Raw genomic sequence first — 25,331 nt, forward strand, 5'->3', positions numbered from 1 at the left:
TCAGTCTTGATGTGCAAGTCAAGATATTAAAGTAAAAACAACTTGAAATCACATAGCCTCTGATATGAAATAAGCATATAGTAGGGTTGGGGAACCTAAGTCCCCACCTGGATCCAGCTCCCAATGTTCGTGGCTCCCTCCCCAGCATTGGGGAGCCTGCAGGACTAGAGCACACAGTCTACTAGCCTGGACCCCTCCAGGCTCTGGTGTGCAAGGTGGGGTTTTTTCACTTGTGTACGGCCCCCTCACACCAAACTCTGAGCCCCCCCCACCTACCCTAACTCCAGCACCTCCTGTCCTGAGTCCCAGTCCTCCCAGCTCACTCTCCTGCACTCCACTCCCTTTTATTCCAGCAAAAAACAGGAAAACTACAAATATTATCTATCAACAAGCTCTAGCTAATGTGTTGAATCACTTTCCTTCTTTTATTAATACAAACTTCTTCATTTTTGAAAAATATGATCATTTGCAGAAAGCATGTACATTTTCCTTTTTATTAAAAACAAAAAAAACCAACAACCACCACTCAAAATCTGTTACTTAAAGACCTGAACAATGCTGGGTACATCTGTTAGTTAAATAAAAGCAAATGGATCAGTGAATCTTGCTAATATGTTAGGTGAGAAAATACATCTTCTTCCCCAATTTCTTTAATTGATTGATTTTGCGGGAGAGAAGAAAACCAAGTGTGGACTTAGAAAAGTGGAGTGTTTGAGTTTATTTGAAATAGATAAACATGGTTTTAGATTAATTGTGCATATTTTAATGTTTTGTATTTCTCTATTGTCAAGATTCCAGTGCTGAATATTCAAATGAAAATATTCCCAGCTCTTTGTACTGTTGCAGGAACCATATTCTCCTGCACAAACTATTTTGGTGTGATCTTCACAGGTGGTGTTGGCAAAAATGGATCGACTATAGCTGTGAGTGCTTTGTTCTGTGTTTATGAATCTATTGTGTTATTTTCTTTTTGAAGAGCTCTGCAGCAGAGACATAAGAGTGTAATCAGTTAACAGATAAGTATTAGCTTCTCTCTTCTGGCTCCTCAGATATTGGCTTCCAGTCCCACTTTTGGGGACTCGGCTGCTGCAGAACCCACAGTGCAGCTGGCTCCCCGGGAGTGGGGCTGACAGCCAGGAGCTGGTGTCCGTAAGCCGTCTGCAGCCCCGTGCTGTGGGCTCTTTAGTATAAGGCTTATGCTGCAGAGCCCACAGTACTTGTAACCATGTGGCCACCTAGGATTTTTAATGGCTGTACAGTTATTTTTTTAAAGATCTTTTTTTATATCCCTACTTTGTAGTTTCCGTGCTTGTTTATAGAAAACTGATATTCTTTCAAGTGTGTTAGTTTAATATATTGTTGGTGTAAAGTTAGCTTTCACTTAATTTACTAGCTTGAAAAAAGGGGTAAATGTTGTCTAAATGAAAATAGTAGCTTTTGGGACTGATAAAGGGTTTTTAAAGGATGGGGAAAAATAGATCAATGATAACATCCCCTTCCTTGCTTTGAAATTTGTCCTACATATACAGTACATTCAAAATGATGGGGTCTAAATTTAGCTATTTACCACAAGATCCATTAGGCGCAAGGGATAGATAAGACAGAAAATGTCATCATGCCTCTGTATAAATCCATTATATTCCCACATCTTGGATACTGTGTGCAAATCTTGTTGTCCCATCCAAGATGTATTAGAATTGGAAAAAGTGCAGAGAAGTACAACAAAAATGATTAGGGTCATGAAATGCCTTTGGTATGAAAAGAGATTAAAAAAGAGTAGAGCTTTTCATTTTGGAAAAGAGATGACTTAAGAGGGGGATATAATTGAGGTCTACAAAATTGGTATGGAGAAAGTGAATAAGGAAATGTTATTAATCCCTTCACATAACACAAGAACTAGAGGTCACCCAGTGAAATTAATAGGCAGCTGGTTTAAAACAAAAAAACCCTTCTTCACACATCACAAAGCTAACCTGTGGAACTCATTGGCAAGAGATGTTTTGGTGCCAACATTATAACAGGGTTCCAAAAAGGAGGAGAGAGCCTTGATGGACCTATCCTCTATGAGCTATTAACCAGCATGATTGGAGATGCAGCAATTGTCCCTGGCCTGTTTTTGCCAGAAACAGGATCACTTGATGATTGCCAGCTCTGTTCATTCTCTCTGAAGCACCTGATGTTGTTTGCTGTTGGGAAGATAGGGTACTTGGCCAGATGGACCATTGGTCGGATCCACTATGGCTGTTATGTTCTGCAAGATCTTACCTACTAGAATCCATGCATTTTTTTCCAAACCAAACTCCCTGTCTGATATGCACGCTTTTGCATTTGATTGGAATATGAAAGCTGTTGACCTTCCAGAAGGGATCAAATATCCTTGTCAGATGTCTGTCTTAAAGGATTTCTTGCAGGGAGGGAGGGATGTTCTGTGAACTTTTTAAGAGTTTGTGTGTGTTCATGCCAGTTAAGTTATTTGGACTAGTCTTTTTAGTTCTATTTTACTTTTGACCATTGACATCTAATAAAACAAAAATATCTTATCAAAAATACATATCACAATTATACAGAAATTCATATGTTTGGTCCCCTGTCATTTAAGAACAGAATAATCTCCTGCCTGTTGTAGAAGTTTTAGAACATAAGAACAGCACTGTTTTTGCAGTTTGAAGCCTTCCTCCACACACAATTTTTGTTTTGTAGCTGAAACTACATGTTTGCTTCATATAAATCATACCAGTTCTAGACCTTCAAACCAAAGGCTCCAACCACATTATCAGCTGACACCCTCATTCACATTTCACCACAATTCGCTACTGGCATAAGTGAATGCAAGCAGGCCCATCTTAATTTAAACTAACATGCACCCAACATGCATCCGTTGTTCAGTTAAGAGCACTTTTTATTAGACTAACATTTTCTTCCCTCACTATAGGGAACAAGTGTCCTTTCACCTTTTCTTCATATTGGATCAGTGATCATATTAGCTGCAATGATCTACAAGAAATCTGCTGTACAGCTCTTTGAAAAGCATCCTTGCCTGTATATACTTACTTTTGGTTTTGTATCAGCTAAGATAACTAACAAATTGGTGGTAAGTGTCTGAATCATTGATTCTTTTCCTTTATCTTTTCCTTTTATTGTATGATGATCTTTATACAGTAGTTTCTCAAACTTCTGCCTTCCCCAGAACATCCGTTCTCTGCATTGACTAGCCACACCCTTCCTTTCCTGCTGCTCCTGTGTATCCCATGACTGTGTAGTGGTTCTATTTGGTTCCTACTGCACATGGTTTTTCTTGAGAAATTCAGAGCCCACTAAACAATGAACCAACAGCATGCAATTAACATTTACAATGTTTTTTGGTCTCGTTTCATTAAAATACTTTATACAACAATGCTGTCAATCTGCTGAAAACATTAGGCCAAAGTATATTTTTGTGTGTTTTGTTTTTAATAGGTTGCACATATGACCAAAAGTGAAATGCACCTGCATGATACAGCATTCATAGGTCCGGCACTTTTGTTCTTGGACCAATACTTTAACAGCTTTATTGATGAGTATATTGTACTTTGGATTGCCCTGGTAAGTAGGTCATTGTATTTTATTTCTATCAATGATCATTTGTGCCATATGCCTGTTTGTTCACATTTGCGACATGCACACAGAGTTTGTGCTAATTGTGCACAGATCACATGTACACAGTTAGCACCAATTGTCTACAGATGATTCAAACAAAGAAGCATGGATTTGGGAACCTTCTTGCCTTAAACAGGGTTCTTGCTAACTTGACATGGTTTGATTGGGCGTATGGACCTCACTTGGCTCAAATCTGGTGTAGAAGCAATGTCAAATGAGCCGTGTTCTAGGTTTAGAAGCCATTGGGGAGAAATGTGATTAAGTATATTTTTGCAAGAACATAATTTCCACATTCTGGGGTGCACCACAGCAAAAGCTCTATAAGGCACAAATCCACAGGTGGAATTTCTGAAATTCATGCAGTGTCAGAGCAACTATAGATACCAGGACCAGTGTCTCAGAGAAGCTCTTGGCTACATAGTTATGTCTCTCCCTGATTAGAGCATTGAAAACCAACCAGACCAAGGTCAAATCAATCTTCCACTCTCTAGATAGCCATTCTAAAGCACTCTGTGCAGGTGTAGCAGCTGTGAACTTCTTTCTGTACTAGCTGCAAGAAATGGAAAAGCTCAGCTAATTGGGAATCACAGTATGTTCATTTGATGCTCACTGGGACATATGTTTTAGTTGGGAGCTTAGTATGTTAAATAAAGGCTCAGCCTGCATAAATTACACTCATGAAACTTGACTATTCCCATACAATGAAACACTTTTTCAAATATATTCAAATACAACATTGTGAAAATTTAAGATCAGAGATCCACACTTGAAAATAATACCCACAGCTCATGGGACATCTTATAAAAGCTTTCTACAATCGCTACAATTTCTCTCTTATTGAAGTGTAGATTGAAGTTCTAGCCTGTAAAATGCAGAAACCCCGAAGCTTTGAGAAAAATAGGAATATACCTTTTAATATCAGGACAAGAGAACTTGGGTATGTCTACACTACCCTCCTAGTTCGAACTAGGAGGGCAATGTAGGCATACCGCACTTGCAAATGAAGCCCGGGATTTGAATTTCCCGGGCTTCATTTGCATAAGCGGGGAGCCGCCATTTTTAAAACCCCGCTGGTTCGAACCCCGTGCAGCGCGGCTACACGGGGCTCGAACTAGGTAGTTCGGACTAGGCTTCCTATTCCGAACTACCGGTACACCTCGTTCCACGAGGTAGTTTGGAATAGGAAGCCTAGTCCGAACTACCTAGTTCGAGCCCCGTGTAGCCGCGCTGCACGGGGTTCGAACCAGCGGGGTTTTAAAAATGGCGGCTCCTCGCTTATGCAAATGAAGCCCGGGAAATTCAAATCCCGGGCTTCATTTGCAAGTGCGGTATGCCTACATTACCCCGCTAGTTCGAACTAGCGGGGTAATGTAGACATACCCCTTGAGAGCTGTCCTTGATGCTTTTAGAGAGATTATGAGGATGGCACATGGTGCATTCACGCTCAGTATAGATAGCTAGATCTAACGCATGTCATTTTTTCCTTTGCAGATCTTTTCCCTCTTTGATTTGCTCAGATACTGCATCAGCGTGTGCAATCAGATTGCTTCCCATCTGCGCATCCATGTATTCAGAATCAAGGTCTCTTCCACACATTCTAATCATCATTAGTGACTGGGTACTTGCTTTGATGAGAAATAAGAAACAAATGTTTTCTCTAGGGAAGAATATGAACACATGTAGGGGACTAAGGCAAAAGGAGCACATAAGAACAAATCTAATTTATAATAATCAGTGTTGTACAACTTCTATTCTTTGTTACTGGTAACACTCCTTCACTAGTCTTTGCCTAATGAGAGAGGGGGAGAGAGAGAGAGAGAAAGAGAGAAGGTGAATTCCAGGTACTCTCGACGTTAACATCATGTAGTCAACTCTACTGGTTCTGTGCCCAGGAAAGCATGCAGGGAGTAATGCTTTGTCTTTGTAATTACCTTGCATACAGAATAAACTATCTATGGTGAATGGATCCCCAACAACTGAAATTTTTAATGTAGTGTATATACAAACTGCAAAACAATGTGCTTTATAATGTTAATATTTCATCATCTCTTAGTGAAATACTTTAGAGTCCATTTTTGACATTTCTTTTACTAAAGAGCTGAGTTGTAAAACAGAGATATCCCATGAGATTGTGTGACTGAAATAGTTGAATGGACTTGGATGTAAACGGAGTTGTTTCATTTACTTATGTATATTGTTCAACAGTGTATTTTAGAGGGGCCTTGTGGAAGAAGGGAGTGACTATCAGCATACAATACAGTGTGGTATCTGTGTCAATTTAATTTAATTTTTTTTTAAATAAACTTATATCTCAATTTTCTTCAATGGAAAAACTTTAAAAGCAAGTTTTACTGTTCATTTTTTACATATAGAATTTAAGCAAAAATTTCTTTCTGCTCTTTAATAAATAAGGAAATTCTAAGAGCTACAGTTGTCTTTACATGTGTGTCAGCTGCTTTGTCTCACTGGGTGAAGCACTTGGTCTGATGAAGCATAATCTGTTGTGTAGAGTGCCTTTCTATACTTCCTGGGTCTCCAGTGCCAGTCACCCAAGCATCTCCAAGTACTTTCTTTGCTAATTAACACAGACTTGCAGCCCAGCTCCCAAAGTCATAGGCATATTATGCCCGTTTTATGTGTGGTAAACTGAGGCAAAAGGAAGCTAAATAACTTTCCAATAGTTCATATTGGATCTGGAGTAGAACTCCCAAGAGTCTGGATTCTGTTTGTACTGCTCCCCGCCCCCACCTGTTTAGGTACTGGGAATTGCACAACTCAGTGTGTCAAGTAGTTTCTCCAGTAATCTCTTCCCGTACTATTGCTCAGTGAGAAGTCACATGCTGATCTGTCACATCAAAAAAGCAAGATGTGACACCAGTCTACACACAGTACTTGCGACAGATGAGCAGGAGTGTTTGCCTTGTGTTTTAGTATTTAAATGGCAGGAAACGCCACTCAAAAGTACAGTTGCACTAGTCCAAGTGTAGGCTCCGCTCAGAGACACACTAGTGCAAACAGCGAGCTGCAGGTTACCAGCAATGGCACAGAAAGCAGTGATCGAGATAGGAAATTTGAAGTCTTGCTTACAGCCAGCAGTCCAGAACCTTAAAAGTCTTTGCCTCAGAGACCATTGCTCCCGGTCTGATCCACTGACCATTTGTGCCGGTCTGGAACAATTAAGCTAAATGTCCCCAGGATGAGGCTTTGGACTTCCTTCAGGCAAAGCCTTCATTTCTGGAAATACATCTAAACTAATGCCTGCTTAGGAAATGCTATACTGTGCCTCTGCCGAGGCTTTTCACTAACTGGTAGCTCCAGTACCCTAGGGGCAAGATTTTACACTTCTTTCATATAAAACTTCAGCATTACCAGGTGTTATGGAGCTTGCTTGAGAGAACTTGAGAACTGTTGTTGCTTATAAGGTGCACCCAGTTGCTGTGTAAATAGGTGATGTATAAATTGCCTGTAATACATTAACTTTGCCCTAATGCATTATGATACTGTTTCTATTTGTGATTGTAGACATAAGGAACTCAGGCTGTGGAATTAATTGAGAAACTGAATGAGATTTCTAAGTAAAGGGGATCATTCTAAGCAAAGGGGAGCTTGGTCCTGCCTTGAGGGCGGGGGGCTGGACTCGATGACCTCTCGAGGTCCCTTCCAGTTCTATGATTCTATACTTCATGAGGCCAAAGAGATAGCAAGTTGGAAGTTCAGCCTTAAACTTTACCCTTTCTGTTGTTGTGTACAAGCGAGCGCTGGATGCAGCGCTTTTACAGAGTTATCTCTTGCATGTAGAACTTCCTGGAACATATCCGAATGTGTACAAACCTCACTGCCTTGAAAACAAAATGTGACACATGCTGCTTTGAACTAGCTTTCCCCTAAAAACCACACTGCCAGGCAGAAAATTTCCCCTCCACCTCGGGGCCAATAAAATGAAAAGGTGTTTTTATAAAAATGAAAAAAAAAAAAAAAGAGGGCCCAGATTTAACTGCAATGAGTATGATACAGAGATGGTGTATCTAGTCCCCATTTCTGTTGTATCTGAGTACCTCAAAAGCTTTAATGCATTTTTTTCTCACAATGTCCTTGAGTGCTAGGACAGTGCTATTATCTTCATTTTACAGATGGGGGACTGAGGGACAAAAGGATAAGGCCCAGATAGTCAAAGGCATTGAAATCACTATGAATTAGTCACCTAATTGCCTTTGAGAATCTGGAGAGACAAGGTGGGTGATACCTTTTATTTGGCCAACTTCTTTTGCTGAAATAAACTTTTGATGTACACAGAGCTCTGCTTCGGGTCTGGGAAAGGTACACAGTGTCACAGCTAAATACAACGTAGAACAGATAATCATAAGTAATTAACACATACTGTAAGAGAAGCTTCAAGGGGTAGCTGAGTTAGTCTGTACAGGATAAACTTAAACAACTAAAGATCTGGTAGCACTTCATAGACTAACAAAACATGTAGATGGTGTCATGAGCTTTCGTGGGCACAGCCCACTTCTTCAGATGACTGGAGTTTTAAGAGATTGTTCAAGGTGAAGTGGCCGGTTATGCCTCTGTCAGACACAGAATTTTTGTCCTACAACAGGATTATGAATTAAAAACTCCCAGGCTTATCTTTTGAAGGTGTTGTGCAGACAATCAGATCTGGTGTGATCAATTTGTGCAAAGTGCTTGTGCACGGGTGATGTGATGTTTGTCTTTCAATTTTCTGTGAGCTCATTTGAGAGCGTACTGATTGTCTGGTTTCAGCTACAGAATTGTTGATGTACCTGAATGCTGCATGTGTTGTGGTTAGACATGTGTGAGACTATGGATCTTGAAAGGTGTGTTGCGGGTGGGGAGGGGGGAGGGTATTGATCATCATAGCAGTGGAAATGTCTGCACAATTTTAATGGGATGAAAATCTGGTGTCACTTTGAGCTGGTGTGTCCTGGTCTTCGAGGAGCTTCCTTCTGATGATGGGGTTGTTTGAAGGCCAAGAGAAAGGGTTCAGGATGTGATCCCCATTAGGTATGTGGTGTAATTGTTTTAGGATACTCCCATATGGATTCAGATGTGGGGTGATAGGTGACAACTAGAGGTGTGAATGAAGGGGGGGGGTTGTTTCATTTACTGAAGCAGGCTCTTTTGGGGAGTGGTACTTGAGTGGCCTGTTCTTTGACATGAGCTATTTCTGTGCTGGAGTGTCTTTGATTGGTAAAGGTGGTTTTAAGTGTGTCTTGGACTTTCTCCTCTGAACCATTTCGGTGGTGTCCAAGTGCCTGGCTGCATTTCATAGGAGGATTGCTGGAGCGGTCAAGGTAAGTACAGTTATTTTATTCTTAGATGTCTTGTATATAGTTGTCTGAAGCTGATCAGTGTCCTCGAATTTGATTCAGGTGGGGAGTGTTCTGGAAATAATTGAATGGATTTGCAGTGGGTATTGAAAATGTGGTTCCTTCCCATGTAGTTAAATGCAAGGAAATCTACATCTGAAGATATCTTTTTTTTCAGTCTAATTGTCACTTCTTACAGTTATGAAAAATAAATGTATTCAATGGCTGCAGAGAACTTCACCTACTTCAGGGAGCTGCACAATGAACGATATTCACAATGGCTGTCTTTCTCTCTCCTGCCTTTTCCCTAGGGCAGGGGCCAGGCACTAGTTGGACCGTGGGCCAAATCAGGACCACTAGATGCTTTTGAAAGGACCCGTATCTATGTACTTATCGTTTTTATTTTCTCTGGAGTCTGAACCTTGACTATACAATAACCAAGAAACTTGAACCTTGACTAAAAAAAATGGACTAGCACTGCCTAAGGGCAACTTAGGTCTATTCTCATTGGGAGAAAGGGCAGTGGCCATTTTGAAAAAGGGCAATTCCCCAGGGGTTTCTCTGAAGAGATTTAACATGCCAGTCTTTGCCAACAGATAAACTTAAGAAATATAACGGGGGCAAGAAGGAACTATTAATCCTGAATAGTTATTTTCTGAAAACTACCCATTACATGAGATCAACCCTATAGGAAACACCCCCCCCCCCCACTATAGAAAGGATGTGGACGCATTGGAGAGGGTCCAGCAGAGGGAAACCAAAATGATGAGGGGGCTGGAGCACATGACCTATGAGGAGAGGCTGAGGGTTTGGGGCTTATTTCGTCTGAAGACGAGAAGAGTGAGGGGGGATTTGAGAGCAGCCTTCAACTCCCTGAAGGAAGGTTCCAAAGAGGATGGATAGAGGCTGTTCTCAGTAGTGACAGGTGGCAGAACGAGGTGCAATGGTCTTGGGTTACAGTGGGAGAGGTCCAGGTTGGATATTAGGAAAATCTGTTTCCCTAGAAGGGTGGTAAAGCACTGGGATGGGTTCCCTAGGGAGGGGGTGGAATCTCCATCCCTAGAGGTGTTTAAGTCCTGGCTTGGCAAAGCCCTGGCTGGGATGATTTAGTTGGGATCAGTCTTGCTTTGGACAGGGGCTTGGACTCGACCTCCTGAGGTCCCTGCCAGCCGTAGGATTCTATGAACATGGCAAGGAGAAAGGAACACAATGGAGTCCAGGACTGGGGCATCTATAAACTACTGTAATACACCTAATAATAAGTGTACACTCCTAGTACAATGAGGTCATGTTCTATGAATGAGGGTCCTAGGCATTACAAGTTCCCAGAGCTATTAGCATGTTTGTATCATGCACATCTGGGCAATTTCTAGGGTCTAAAGGTGGCAGTCATTTGAGGCATCACTGAACACATCCCAGCAGACAGTTTTCCCCAAAGAGCAGCAAACTTTCCCTTTTATGCAACACTCTTAGCCAGTCAACACTGCAGACAACACTAGCTGGTATTTTGGTACAATGCTCCCTGCCCGAATGCACTTAACGAGAGAGGGGCTGGCATAATTAAGCTTGGCGCAGTCTCTAAAAGACGAACTGAAAAAATTTCAAAATTCAGCAGCCAAACCAGGATAGGATACAGCTTTTCAGGACCGCAGGCACCACTGCATTTTCACAATGCTATCTCCCTTCTCTGAGCTGCAGATGCCTCATAATCCCACTACCGCACACATCCCCCCCCAGTCTCTTCAAGTGGAGCTAATGCAAAGACGCGACTTCACACCAAACCCTACTTTGCACTCTTCACGCTGTTTATTTTGAGCTCACTGTTGTCATCGGTGCCTAAGCCAGTAGGTGACACTCAGGTCTTTTAGCTCATACAAATCTGGAACAATGAAAACGTTTGTTATAAAAAGAACATGAAACCATCTTGTTGTTGAGGGGGAGCCCTTCAGGATAGAATACGTCTCAGCTAGAAAATTTAGACTTTTTTTTTTTAAATAAGATCTACAAATATTTCTTACTATTAATTTTTATCTCAAATTATTCTACATACGTTGCCATTATACAGCAAGCAGGCAATCCTGCCTCAGTTTCACACTCTTGCTATTGAAGATCCATGATTGTCCTCTAGTAAGAACTAGTTACGGGACCATACGCTGCCATTTGACTAAGAACTGCAGCTTGGGCGTTGGTGTCAGTTGGCCTGGAAAAAACAATCACCCCCATGTTTGCTAGCTATGTAGAAGAGGCTGCCAGTGCTAGTGCAGTCATGTCCTGAGAGAGAAGAGACTGGGCAGGAACTGGCATCTTGTGCGGACCAGATAATCTCGTCATTCACAGGAGGAGGGGCAAGGCTCCAGAGACACTCAGAGCTAGCCAAACTCCGGGCTTTGTGCCTATGAGTGAGATGCTGACCCAGTCTGGCCAGAATATTGCTGCAGGCAGTTATCTGCCTAAGCCAATAGTTCTTCAAGAATTTCTTCGTTTCTTTTGTTCTTGATATTCAGTTACTTTCTGCTGGAAATACCCTGGGGAAAACAAAAGCTTGGATCAGTCATAGACCACATTGTAATTTCATCAACAACTGGGGTCATTAGCTGGTTTGTTTTGTAACATACTATGGTAGGAGTGCTAATGCAGCCCAAGAAACCCAATAAGAAACAACAGTCAAAGCAGAGAACCAGAGGATGGACCAGGGGAGATCGCTACGGTCATACTCTTCCCCAGGCATTTTTCTGGTCCCAATAATCATGGGATTTAGGTGCTGAAGGAGATAGGGATGGAAGGGTAGGTGGAAAATCCCTAATATGAGGAATAGAATTTGGTGGTTCTTGTCAATCTGCATCGGAAGGCTCCACAGCAGCAACACTGGATCCAAATCTACCTGGCCAGGCTAGATGTGGAGCAAGTTGGAGAAGCAATGTGTATCTCAGGTTAAAAATGGGGAATCTTTAATGCTTGTTGGACATGTTCTCCTAGAGAGAGTCTTGCACCATATAAACCAACAGGAGCTTTGCTTCTAGTCTTATTGAAGGCCTACTTTTGAATGAAGTAAGTGTGCCATTTCCAGGTCAGACTAAGTCCTTTGGTCCAGATCCTCCAAGGTGTTTAAGATCAATGGAAATTAGCAGCCTAAATCCCTTTGAGGATCTGGATCTTTGTGACCAGGGCTGGGGAACTGTAGACAGTTCACATCTCCAACCCAGACTGTAAACAGTCTCCAACCCAGACGTTTATCCAGGTTCTAGTACCATGTCCACCTCTTTGCCACCTGAGCCCAACGAGCGGAGAGATTCAAGGACTAGTGGAGAGGCAGGGTGAATCAGTAGGACACTCACACCCACATTTGTATTTCACACGCACTGACAACCTCACCAACAAAGTGAAAAACCGGGCTACGAGGAAAAGCCCCCAACTCCAGAGATGGACGAGACCCATTTGGATCCATCTCGCGTGCAAGTCCGTTTGCCACTTACTGGTCTTTAGTCCAGTTGCCGAGATTTAAAGATACCAAATGCTGGGGGCTTGTCTTGGTAGATTCCTTTGCGGCACTATATGGCCAGCAGGAAGTTTCTCCTGGCAGGGACCTTTGGGTTAACTTCTTAAATCTCGACTTAATCCCTTTTTTATTGGGCCGAACAATTGCTCAGCCTTCCCTTTAGAGCAATGGCTGAGAACACCCAGAACACGCTGAGTTATTGCTATGCCGTCACCATTGGCGCCTCCATCCATCTGGCGTTGTCACAGGCTGTTGGCTCCTTTACAGGGGGAGGGGTGTTGGGCTCAGCCTGGCCTGTGAGATCCCAACTGTTCCTGAGAAATGGGGGATTAAAGAGCACGGGCCAATTGTTAGGCTCCACGGGGAAGGAGTTGGATGATGTCCCTAAAAGGCTGGAGGAGCTCAGCGGGGAGGGGCAGGTCTCTTCTGCGGCTGAAGGGCGAGGGCAGCGGGAGAGGAGAGCCTCAGCATGTAGAGGGGAAAGATTCCAGGGAAGATGCCCCTGTGGATCAGCAGCCCAGGAGGAGCTGGGGACCCAGGGAGAAAGCCCTGGGGAGAATTCTGGGGAGGGGGAGGGCCAAGAACCTGAGGGTGGCGGAGCTTTCATGACATTGTTTTAGACTTTGGGACAGCAAGACTAATGAGGAGCCCAAGTGGGGCAGAAGATCTGGGGTTTATTACCTTTAATTCACTGGCCAGGTTAGGTTTGGGACACTGGAAGGAGGCAGAAGGTAAGACCAGCCTGTGCCAGGGGTCTCTGGCACCTCACCACCTGCTGGGGCTAACGTGGCCAGGTGGGCCAATTACCTTGTCTAGACTGCACTGGGAGGAGCAGCCAGGTAGCAGAGACAAGGTTTACATTAGGATGTAATAGTGTAACCGATTATCCGATAAGCAACAGCGTAAGGTTAATTCTATAGACTACGTGTATTTCTTCCTCTCCCCCGCCCCCGCCACCAGTACATTTTTTTTAACAGGCTGGCCAGCAGCCTGGCTCAGTCCTGGCTCGGGCCAGGTCCAGGATCTACCCCTGCTGCGGCTCTGCATTTAAAGCGTGTTAGGCACTGGGTGGGCAGGCAGCTTGGTTCAGTTCTGGCTCCTGCTGGGTCTGGAAACTCAGAACCCCCTTGACAGGGGCTCCTGCCAGTCTCCGCTGCTGCTGTCGATCAGCACAGGGCAACAGGTCCATGAGCGGAGCTGGGTTTAGACTAGCTCCTGCCTGGCACTTCGCTGCTCCTCGGGAGCGGGGCCGGGAGCACACTGGCTGCCAGCCCCACCCTTGGGGACTATAGAATAGTCAACCGATAAGAATTCATGAGATTACTCGGCTATTCAATTAACCGATATTTAACATCCCTAGTTCGGATGGGCAGGAACTGAGAGGGGTTGCAGGGGTCTGTGGGCACTGTCTGGGGAAAAGGAGGCATGGTTGGGGCTATAAAGGGTAGCCTGCAGTTACTCCCTGGAGGAAGGAATTTGGGCTGGCAAAGTGAGGCAAGGGAGGAGGGCACCAGGAAAGGTTGTTTTCTAATTCTAATTGTAAATGCATGGGTGGCCGGCCTGTTTGTCTTCCCCCTAGGTAAGAGTGGGAGGTAGGATCTAGTGGCTCTGCATGAGGGGCGTTGAACGTCACCTTGTTTAGCTGGCGAGAGGTGTGGGGATGCCCAGCTGCTGTGTAATAGAATCACACTGAGAACGGGAGAATCATGTGATTACACCCCAGGAGAGGGAAACCTTGAGGCCGGGCGCACTCAGGAGCTGCAGGGGGATCGGTGACGCTGATGAAGTTCTTGAAAGTAGCATTAATGCCTAGCCTGTTTTACAGATAGGGAAACTGAGGCAGGGAATGGTGAAGTAACTTGCCCAAGGCCAGTGAGAAATCCAGAGTCAGGGCTGGGATTGAAAGTAGCATTAATGCCTAGCCTGTTTTACAGATAGGGAAACTGAGGCAGGGAATGGTGAAGTAACTTGCCCAAGGCCAGTGAGAAATCCAGAGTCAGGGCTGGGAATAAAACCAATCTCCTGCATCCCGGTCTGGTGCACCATCTACTAAGCCATGCTGCATCACTCCAATCTTAGCAAAGGGAATAAGCAAGGAGCACTTTGTGCTAGTGCTTTGACAGGTTGCCATACAAACACAGGCAGAGTTCTGGAGTCAGCAATAACCTCCAGCCAACGGCCCGAGTGCTGAAAAGGGAAAGGCCGCAAGCAAATCAATTTTGCAGGTGACACAGCAGTTGCGGGAGATGCCTGTACCATCTCCTCTAACGGTGTCTCTTCCTCCCTGCCCCGTGGGTTGTTTTCAGGACACTCACACTCAAACATTTGCACAAGCAATTCTGCAAATAGTAAGTCCTACTCCCTCTGCCCAAACAAACCAAAGGGCACCCTTCTGGGGAGTCCCTGACGATTTTAGAAGCAGGTTGTTGCTTCCTGAACACCAGGGTAGCAGCGGAGGAGGTGGTGGTGAGGGGGCGATTTACCTTCTTGGGCCATCCTGCTCCTTTCGGCTTCCTGGATAAAGAGGGAAAACATCTGAGTCCGCACAAATCTTTTCACAAACTTGCGGCAGGACCTGGAGGCGATGGCTCTGCAGAAGGCCTTCTCCTCAAAGGTTCCCTGGCCACTCCTATTCCACTTGAGGTGCGAGGTATAATGGCCGACGGTTTTGATGAAGAATTGCATGAAGCAGCTGGAGACGTGAGCGTTCACTTGCTCGGATGCTGGAAAGGGAACAGGAGATGTACAGTTTGGGCATGGGCGCTGGGATTCGCATGACACCTCCCCCCCTTAACACAGGAGGTGGGCACCACACAATCTTTGTTCATGCTCACAATCCCTGTGAGGCAGGGCTGGGCCGTGGTGCCTGCTGTGCAGAAGGGGAACTGAGGCACAGATCGGCAGATATATTTACCCTCCTAACTTCAAGGATCAGGGCCAAAGTGACATGCCTAAGGATCACCCATAGTCTGTGGTGGGGCAGGTCTCTTAAGTCTTGAAGCCAGGTCTCTTAAGTCCCAAGTTAGTGCTGTGACCACTAGGCAATTCTACCTCTCTCCTCCTCTCTGGGGCAATACTCAACCTCTCTGCTTTTAAATTTAAACATGACTGAAACATCTGACTTGTGCTAACTTGTGTGACTCTCAAACCCGGTCCCGGCTAGAGAGAAAAGCCCCATAGGGGTATAAACCGAACCACTGCTCAACCTGGTATTCAGTTGCCTGGTCTGCTGGATGATTGCCGGGTCTGCTAGCCATCGTACTGTGACTGTCGAATCCTGGGCTTCCAAGGAACTCCAAGCGCTGCACGCACATGCAAGGAACTGAATGTGCCGCAGGCCAGCCTACAGAGGTGCTGGACCTAATTCACGTGCACGCTGACCTAATTCACTTGCTGTGGCTTCGTCAGAAGCAACTGCCATCTCCCTCAGACGCTACAATCCAACGTCTTGGTGCTAAACCATAATAGAGCTGTAACGGCCGCTAGCATACGGGACTGCCTTCCCAGGCCGCTCTGCCTGGGGGACGCCATCTGCTTCGGTAGCGCATAGGAGCGGTAGTGGCAGAGGACGGCTAAGTGTCGAAAGCACCCAGATCCAGTTGTCACTGAGGGACATTCAGGGACACTGGCTCTCTGTGTGGTCCAGCCGCGTATCCTACAGCCTGGGGGATTTTTTTGCTTCTCTCCCTAGTGATGGATTATTTCTCTGCCCTGATTGGTCTTCCTACACTCACACGGTTGTAGAATTTAGGGAGGAAGATGCTCAGATTAAAATCAGGCCACTGCTGGGAACTGGCAGGCTCTCTTCTGAAAATGGGAGGTGAAATCCCATGATTTTTGTTTGCCAGCAACGACAGATCCCATGTGCTCAAGCTACAGGGCAAAAGGCAGTTGGGTTTTTTAAAAAATGTATAGAACATGCCAGGCTGAGTTTGCAGGGCTGCATCGAGAGTCCCACTGGGCTCGTCCATTTCACCCCCTCCCCACCACTGAGAGAGCCCTCCCCCCCAGGATAGGGGGCAGATCCCGAACTGGTGGGCAAGGTCACAGCGCCACTGCTGTCCATGTGGAGAGGGAGCCGATGGAGCGATGACCATTTACACCAGCGGAGGACACTTCCCTCCACCCTCGGTAAGCTGCACCAATCTCAGTCTTTCTACCTCTGAAGAAGGAAGGGCTGAGGTGTCCCTGCCAGGGCTGAGCGTGTGGGACCAGGGACCACGGCTAGTCCAGTGGCTTAGACCACTTAGTGAGTCTCTCCACATGAGCAGCTCACTCGTTATACACGGGAGTCTAAAGCACACGCAGCCCTAGGCCATGTGTTGGCTGAAGCCGAGGCAGAAAAGAGGTCCCAGGAGGACTGGTTAGCCTGGGACACCAGCTGTCATTGTGTGGGGTTCTGCACACCCAAAGAAGGAACTCTCTGCGTACTCTGTACGTTGTTGTTGCTGTTGTGTGTCTTTAAAGAAGTCAGCATCTCGCTCTGCAGCTTGGCCGGTAAGATGTTGTCTTCGTCGCCGACCTGAAAGCGGGCAAACGGATGTTAGCACAGCCAGCACTTGCAATCCAGAGAAGCTCAGGCCCGGGAAAGAAGGCTTAGAAGCGCCAGTGGGGAATCTAGCTTGCTGAACCACTTTCCGAGCGTGCCTTCAGGATCAAAGCTCCCGGGAACCAACATGTCTCCCCTCCAGAGCCCTCCTGACCAGCACTCCCTGTAATCTGTGTGCTTGGGCAGCTGCTCAGGAGAGATTCAGGTGCAGCCTAGCTGATTAGCAAAGCGCCCACAGCTAGGTTTTGTTTGGTGCACATCCACACAAGCCTTGGTGTGCACAAAAATTTATTCTGCAAATGGATGGGGAAAAATCTGAGCATGGATGGAAAAGATTTGCGGGAACATTGCCTGTGACCCATTCTTTAACACAGCCATGCAGTCTACGTTAAGGGTGTTAATTGAGATTAATCAACTAATCGAATGATGCAATTTGCATCGACTATTCTATTAGTCAATAAGGGCACCTCCACCTTTGAAACATAGCAAGAGCCCGGCCTTGCTACATGTCAAAGGCGGAAGCTCCACCAGTTTCCCACTGAGCCCTGCTTCCCCCCAAAGAGATGGTACTGGGGGGAACCGGCTTTTAAGCCGGCTCCCCCCAGCACCGGCTCCTGCTCCTGCATATGCTTATCAGATAGTCAACTAGCTGCGTACATCCCTAGTCTACATTACCATCATCTCGGGGGTGCTCGTTAGCTATTGCTAGAAGCCATCGCCTATCAATTTTTATCCCAAAGGATGTTGGAGATTAAACTTCTGCAGGGTTAACTGATACTGCTGTGTCTGACCCACCCGCTCCTCCGCCACCCATAATGAGAGAGATGATACAACAGCCTGAGAAATGAATTTGCTTTGAATTCCCTGCAGGGCAGTGCTTGGGTGTTTATAAACCAGGAACGTTAATGGTACAGCAACTCTGTAGGCAGCTCAGGCAAGAGGCCCTACCCCCTAAGCATGCAGAGTGCAAAGAATTAGTGAGAAGTGGGACGGAGTGTCCGACAGCTACCAAAAAGCCAGGATCAAGGCGCCTGCGGCGGCTCAACAATAGAGGTGAAAACACTCCGACCGATAAACAGGAACTGAAAGCATCGCAGCAGGGACACCTACCGACTTTAAGAACTTCCCTTGGCACAAGTCAACCAGCAGCACCTAAAAATAACAAACAGGGCCGAGCGTTAGCCAGGCTGCACTGCAAGGCTGCTTGTGATCAGCAGGGATTTAAGAGCCTGTATTTCAGAATCAGTTTTCTGGGCCTTGAGTCTGTTTTGAAAGGCTCCGAGCTGCACCTGCTGACAAATTGCTCTAGGTCACGGAAAAGGCTCCTCCACCCCTCCAAACTCTGTGTCTGGGGAAACGAAAGGACCAGGGGCATCGGCAGGCGACTGGGCCCCTTTCGCAACTAGACCAGTCACTGCTTCCAATCCACCCCAGGCTGGAGGTGCTTCCTGCCTCGTGTCTCTTGGGAGGCTCACGTGAGAGGAGTTCTGGAGTCTTAGCCCACGTCCCCCTGGAGTGAGGGCCGAGCCCCACAGCTGCCCCATTCTGAGTGCTCCCAGCTGAAGGGCAAGAAGCGAACGGGCTTTCCCAGATGTGCGCTCGCCTCCCGTGAGCTAGGAGACTGGGAATGGTGAGCTGAGGGCAAGGGATAGAGGGGGTCTGGGCTGAGGCCCTTGCCCAGCTAGTGGGTAGGTGGAGGGATCAGCATCCGATCTGGCGAGGGGAAAGCTTGGGTGTTGCCTAGGAACTAGCTGGAGTCAGCTCTTGCTTCCTTCTGGACCTTTCCCCTCCCCAGGCTGGGATGGAGACAAAATCTGGACCTGCTACCCCCCGGCGCACAAACTGGCCAACTGAGCCTCCTTCGAGTGCACAGCACGGTACCTCCTCCATGGGCTGATCTAGAACCTGCTCCAGGCAGCGTTTCTGGACTCCGACCATGAAGGGGGTGGGGCAGCAGACGGTATCGATCAGGCATTCCGGAACCACGGGGATGTAGGTGTGCGCCCAGGAGAAGGGGTACAGAAGCGCTGCCACCGCATGGATGCACTGGGAGAGGACGCTGCCAAGAAGGAAGGGTTCGGGTTACTGGCTGGATTTGGCATGGGGCTGGCCAGCACGCTAATCCTTGGGTGAGATTGTCAAGAGCACCCGAGAGATGGAGCTCAGTGACTTCCAAGGAGACCCCGGCTCCCAACTGCCAGGGCTTTTCTCGGAGAAAAAGCCAGAAGGGACCATTGTCATCACCTGGTCCGACCTCCCGCTTAGCACGGGCCAGAAAACTGCCCTGAACTGATTCCTGCTCAAACTAGAGCTGACCCTTCCAAAAAACAGCCCATTAGCCAGTGGCAGAGTGGTGGTAAACTGGTCCAATTATTTACATTCTCATTGATGGAAAAACATCTGAACCTAACTGGGATTTGCCTAACTTCAATATCCCAGCCCTTCGATCGGGTTAGACTTTTGTCTCTTAGATGGAAGAGTTCCTATAGCAGAGTTTTGTTTCCTTTGTCGGTATGATCAAGACGGATGGAAGAACGCCTTCGCTGTCTCTTGATTAAGTTACATACATGGAGTTCTCAGAGTTGAATTCTACCCTCATCAGTGTGGGCTGTTTTGAGGCTGTCTCCTCTCATCACATAGTAGCATTGCCAGTTCTCGGGATTCCATTACAAATCGACATTTGGTGTTTGTCGATAAATCCCCAGCTCCTGGAGTCAAGGGATTAAACCAGAGTCCCTTTTCTTTAGCTTTTTCTCTAAAGGAAAGATGTCAGTTTCTAGCTCTGTGGCTGGGGAGAAGGTTGTAAACGTGCCCCTAAGGGCTCAAAGACCAGAAGGACCTCCTTTCCCATCTGTTTTTGTCTTATTTTTAATGCGGTCTCACAATTTAGGAGGCCAAAGCCTCACGTGGTTTGAACCCTTGGAGTTGACCATGGTGCTGCCCCACAAAACTCTCATTGGCGGGGCATTGCTAGCAACAGAACGTGCAGTTTTGGTACAAAATGTTTCCCCAGCTAGAAAACTATAAATCTAGCCCAGAATCTCATATAACCCAGCATCTTCCAACAGTGGCCAATGCTAGGCGCCCAGAGGGAATGAACAGAACAAGACAGACAGAGGCTAGGGACACCATACCTACCCATCCTGGCTAACACGAATTTATCTAGTTCTTTTTTGAACACTATTTTAGTCTTGGCCTTTACAACATCCTCTGGCAAGGAGTTCCACAGGTTGACTGTGAGCTGTGTGAAGAAATACTTCTGACTGTTTGTTTTAAACCCACTGCCTATTAATTTCATTTGATGACCTCTAATTCAGGTGCTATGAGGAATAAATAACACTTCCTATTTATTTCCTCCATGCCTGTTTTGATTTTTATAGACCTTGATAATAAATATCTAGCGCCTTGGTTGTCTCTCTTCCAAGCTGAAAAGTCCTAACTCCTCATATGGAGGGCGGGCCGATTATTCCCATTTTGCAGACGGGGAAACTGAGGCCCAGAGGAAGGCGGGAGCTGTGATTTTTTTCGCAGTTACCAAAGCTAGGAACAGAACTCAAATCTCCCAAGTCCTGGTCTGGTGCTTTGCTCAGAGTGAGAGTCTGGGGCAGCAATGGCTTTCTCCTTCCCTCCTTGTCTCGGGGCTCACTCCTCACTGGACGATAGTTACTGTTTGAAGAGGGTCCTTCCACAGGGTGGCCCATTCCTGAGTGGTTCTTCTGAGAGTCTGATCAGTGAAAGTCTCTAGTGGCTCAGATCCAATGAGAGACTTCCTTCCTGCTGATGTGTCAGAATGAGGCAACCCAGAGGGAGAGGAGAGATTGGAGCCGACTGGCTGCCTTTACACTCCACTGCTGTTAGTGTGCGAGCAGGACTTCCTTGGCTGCCCTGCCCTGCCCTGCCCTTAGTGGGGATTAACTCTTCGAGCTCCATCAGGAACAGGTTCCAGCCGTCTTGTTCCACCAGCCAGAATACCACCACCTAGCTCCCCTCTAGCACTGCTAATCTGCCAATCTCAAAGTGCTCTGAAAAGGAGGTCGAGGTCAGCACCCCTATTTTACAGGTGGGGAAACTGAGGCCTGAGAGGGTAAGGGACTTGTCCAAGGCCACACAACAGGCCAGTGGCAGAGTCGGGACTAGAACCCAGGTCTCTGGAGTCCCAAACTAGTGCTCGGTCTATTCAATCAGACTTCTCAGCCCCTGGGATTCATTTCTTCTGACTTTATCTCCCAAGTCAGGAGGGGCACAAGAAATGCATCACCACTAATTGAGCTGGGGGGAGGGAGGTGCCCTCAGCCAGTCGCAACTACACCCAGCTTGGGACCAAGAGAGACAGAGCAGGGGACTTGCATCTGGCCCCGTACTGATGCAGAGTGGACCTGCTTGCAATTTAGGCTGTAGCCCAGGGCAAGCTGCCTGGGCCCCGTAATACACGCTACGAGAATCGGCAGCCAGGTTCACACCTGAGCTCCTCCGCCAGGAAGATGATGCGTCGCTCCAGAACCGCCGAGGCGAACAGCCAAAGGATCTTCTCCGGACAGAGCAGTTGCAAAAGGGCCTGAAATTCCACGTGCTCCAGCCGGGAGTCCAGGGGCCGTGTGAGCTCGATGAGCTGTTGGGAAGGAGCAGGGAGAGTTGTGAGCTCACGGGTCCCTAGTTCTATTAAAAGTGACGTGCAGAAGGGCTCAAACACACCTGCTCCCAGGGGACAGAGAAAGGAGGCAGGATGGGTAGGGCATGGGGGAGGCGTTTAACAGCCCTTGTGCAATAGGACCGTTAGTTAGGACGACTTCTCCTTGGTAGCACCCAGCAGGGGCTTGGCGCCGGAATTCAGCAAACAGGCGCTGGGTGGGGAAAAGTGAGAAGTGGCCTTGCCGGACTGTCGTCTCTGGGGATGTGCCTCCGTGCAAGACCCTAGTCCAGGTGGGCTCCACCGCTGTTGGTCCAGGTGATGACGACTTTGGCCTCGCAGCAGGATAAGACCCCGCCATGACAGCTATGCCCTGGGCTAGAATAGACACAATTATCTAGCGGGAACCAGTCCTTTGCTTCAACGCTGCTTGGCTACAGCCAGGAATTCCTAGATAAGCCCCAGGCTTTCCAGGGTGGGAGTGTGTCCGAGGAAGGGATCGGACAGCAGCTCCAAGGCAGCCGTCTCGCAGAAGGGAGACAGTGCAGAGACATTTCTAGGAGTAGTCCAGGTACCTGGGGTATTCTGCCTGGCCTGCCCTGGTTTTGCTGGAGGGTCTCTTAGGCCTTGTCACTTAGCGAGAGATGGACGCTATGGAGATGGTCCAGTAAGGACGTGCTAAACTGACCACTGATCGACTCCGGTGCTCCAGCAGGCCGGGAGAGGTAAAGAAGGTGGATGGGAGAGTTTCTCCCATCCATCCCTGCAGTGAGGATGCCGCCGTAAGTCAAACTCAGGTGCGGCGACTGTAGCTATGCTAGTCCTATAACCTGAGTTCCACCTTGCCCCTAGTATAGACCTGGCCTCAGACTTTGCACACAGACTTTAATTAGAGCAGTTTACAAAGCACATCCTTCCCAGGCTTCCAGGCCCTAGGGTTTTGCATTGTGAGCCTCCTTGAATCAGAGGGGGGGGGGGTGGCTGAATCGTTAACAACGCTATCTGTTTTTCCGAAGTGCTCATTAGCCATTGGAGTGCACAGATACTAAGGCCAGAACGGCCCGTTCTGAGAGCTTCTCTGACCTCCTTCGTGATCCGGCCCGAGAGTTCTGGCAGTGTGGACGTGCTCTTGTGCAAGAACTCTTGCACAAAACAGTTCTTGTGCAAGAAGCCTGTGGTGTAGACATAGCGCTAGGGAAGGGGTTCCCACCCCCTCCCTAGGGAACCCAGCCCAGGGCTTCCCACCCTCTAGGGAAATGGTTTTTCCTAATATCCAACCTAGACCTTCCCCACTGTAACCTGAGCCCATTGCTCCTTGTTCTGCTATCTGCCCCCACCGAGAACAGCGCCTCTCCGGCCTCTGAGAAGTGTCTGGAAACAGGCATTCCAAACTTTCTCAACCTCTTTTCCTGCGAGGCTGCATTCCATCCAGGTGCCCCTCAGGTGAGCTCTTAACAACTAATTGGTGTCCTTGTATTATGTGCCTTTGGCAGTCAGGTGCAATCAAACCTCTCCCCAGCCTCAAAAGCTCAGCCTGGGATGACTGGGCTGGGTGAAGCCCCAGGCATTCAGAACGACCTCCCCCCTACTCAGTGCAGGACAGGTCTCTCCCATGCACCGAGAGCCGGCAGCCTAGCAACTCCCCTCCCCACTGACAAGTTGGCCACGCTGACTCTCTTGAAGACACGCTCCCCTGGCTGCAGTTCTGCCGGCAGCCAAAGCATGAAGCAACAGGCTAAACCTTTGCACAATCTTAACCTTCTTGCTGTAGTCGCAAGAGGTTTCATAACCCAGGAAGTTGGCAGAGAAGAACCGGCTCTCAGTTACACCCAGTGTGCAATGGGGCGATGCAGCTGCAAAGAGCCCTGAACAATTCCCCACGTTCAAAACCAACTGCAACTGTGCGCTGCAGAGTGAAACCTCATTTAAATACTCTGACTGCACTGTCTACGCGCGGGTGTGTGGCCCTGCTAGCGCGGAGGCAATGCACCAGCTCACCCCGCCTTCAAACCACGCTAAGCCATGCCTGAGCAAGCCAGAGTTTGCATCAGCATCAGCGCCCCAGTGGAAACCTCCCCTCCTCCCTCCCAGCACAGATGAAACCTAAAGGCCTGTCTCTGTTCCAGGGCTTGTATGGACAGGACTGAAACACACAACTACAAACTCCCAAAGCAAAGCCGACTGCAAGGAATGCAGCTAACAGACCCCAGCAAGGCCGAACCTGATCCCCATGCGTCTGGATTGGAGTTTTACGTTGAACTAGACAGAGATGTCTCTGAACTCTGTTTAGTTCAATGGGCACAAGTTTCTAGTGCCAGTACCAGTGCCAGTAGAGAAGGGCAGATGCAAAGATCTCTGCACTCAGCATGAAACAGGGATGTAAACTGGTAACTGGTTAACTAGCTACCTGGTAATCATCACCCTTACCAGATGATGCTTACTGGTAACTGGTTAACCAGCACCTGGCCTGGCTGGAGCAGCCACAGGGGGCTGGTTAAACGTGTATTTTAACTGGATAACATTTTAAACCGGATTTTATATCCCTAGCATGAAACAATAGTTCCAGGAGAGGTGTGAATGGCTCCCATTCAATGAAGAGAGGTGTGGATACTAATGGCTGAAAAGTCCAGGCTGTTCACTCTTTCACCGTAGAAACCTTGAGCTAACTGCCTCTCTGGCTATGTCTAGACTGCAGGCTTCTTTCGAAAGAGGCTCTTTCGAAAGCATCTTTCGAAAGATCGCGTCTAGACTGCAGGCGGATCTTTCGAAAGAGAAATCCGCTTTTTCGAAAGAGCACCCAGCGAGTCTGGATGCTCTCTTTCGAAGACGGCCTCTTTACATTGAAGAACGCCTTCTTTCGAAAGAGGAACTTTCGAAGGAAGGCGTTCTTCCTCGTGAAACGAGGTTTACCGCCATCGAAAGAAAAGCCGCGTTCTTTCGAAATAATTTCGAAAGAACGCGGCTTGAGTCTGGACGCAGGGGAAGTTTTTTTCGGGAAAAGGCTACTCCCGAAAAAACCCCTGAGTCTGGACACGGCCTCTGTTACAAGTCCCCAACACATCTGATGAAGTGGGCAAAACCGAGGAGGGGTTCTACAGTGGCTGTATGGGTGGAGAGGGAAGAGTGCAGGCTTCTAGGGCAGTGCTATGTAATTCCGGGGCCTGCCTCATGGGGCTTAGGATACCCTGGTGTAATTTCATTGACACCCGCTGAAGTCTCCAAAATCGGCCTGATGTCCAACTGCCCAGCTGCTAACCTGGCAGGCTTTGCCTCGGGCACGGAGGACAATTGCTTACAAATCATTCCTGCCCACAGCTGATTTTGCCGCGCCACCCAGCATGAGTTTGCTCCCTTTCCTCACTGTTCAGACCCAAGCTCTGTGCCCCAGCCCTGGCCCCCTTCTGCAGCCGCTTTCTCCCTGCGGCCCTGATGGAAAGTCTCTGTGGAAAATCCAGGACACGCCCCCGTTCCCTCTGCTACGGAGATGTCCTCTTCTCTCCGGCTCTGCCCTCTGCTTTGCTGTGCGGCGTCACTTCTCTCCCCTGGCTGCCTGGGGTCCCTGCAGTAGGACCGGCACGGAGCATTCCCCATGTGCTACACCCTTCTCACTGCACCTTCCAGCCACCTGGGCGACCGGCCACAGCGGTCAGGCTGGACGGCTGGAATATGGAACTTCTGAGCATCCCTACTTCG

At 47.6% G+C, this 25,331-nt stretch overlaps 2 protein-coding genes across 5 annotated transcripts in view; one reads left to right on the forward strand and one right to left on the reverse strand.

The window, feature by feature from the left end:
- Positions 1-6,064, forward strand: part of CEPT1 (choline/ethanolamine phosphotransferase 1) — a 45,838-nt gene extending 39,774 nt beyond the window's left edge. For all 4 annotated transcript variants that reach the window (XM_075910316.1, XM_075910314.1, XM_075910315.1 and 1 more), the window contains exons 6-9: positions 792-923; positions 2,933-3,091; positions 3,457-3,582; positions 5,128-6,064. In XM_075910316.1, the coding sequence (XP_075766431.1) occupies positions 792-923; positions 2,933-3,091; positions 3,457-3,582; positions 5,128-5,247 (537 nt within the window). In that variant the 3' untranslated portion in view covers positions 5,248-6,064. The remainder of the gene's footprint in view (positions 1-791; positions 924-2,932; positions 3,092-3,456; positions 3,583-5,127) is intronic.
- A 4,686-nt stretch (positions 6,065-10,750) lies between these two features.
- The window catches only part of DENND2D (DENN domain containing 2D), a 28,108-nt gene continuing 13,527 nt past the window's right edge, over positions 10,751-25,331 (reverse strand). Inside the window, exons 7-12 of the mRNA XM_075910313.1 lie at positions 21,472-21,620; positions 18,893-19,070; positions 18,122-18,163; positions 16,894-16,984; positions 14,946-15,185; positions 10,751-11,491 (exon numbers count right to left, since the gene is read on the reverse strand). Of these exons, the coding sequence (XP_075766428.1) occupies positions 11,433-11,491; positions 14,946-15,185; positions 16,894-16,984; positions 18,122-18,163; positions 18,893-19,070; positions 21,472-21,620 (759 nt within the window). The 3' untranslated portion in view covers positions 10,751-11,432. The remainder of the gene's footprint in view (positions 11,492-14,945; positions 15,186-16,893; positions 16,985-18,121; positions 18,164-18,892; positions 19,071-21,471; positions 21,621-25,331) is intronic.

The sequence above is a fragment of the Pelodiscus sinensis genome, chromosome 27 (assembly GCF_049634645.1).
Source record: "Pelodiscus sinensis isolate JC-2024 chromosome 27, ASM4963464v1, whole genome shotgun sequence".
Taxonomy (NCBI): Eukaryota; Metazoa; Chordata; order Testudines; family Trionychidae; genus Pelodiscus; species Pelodiscus sinensis.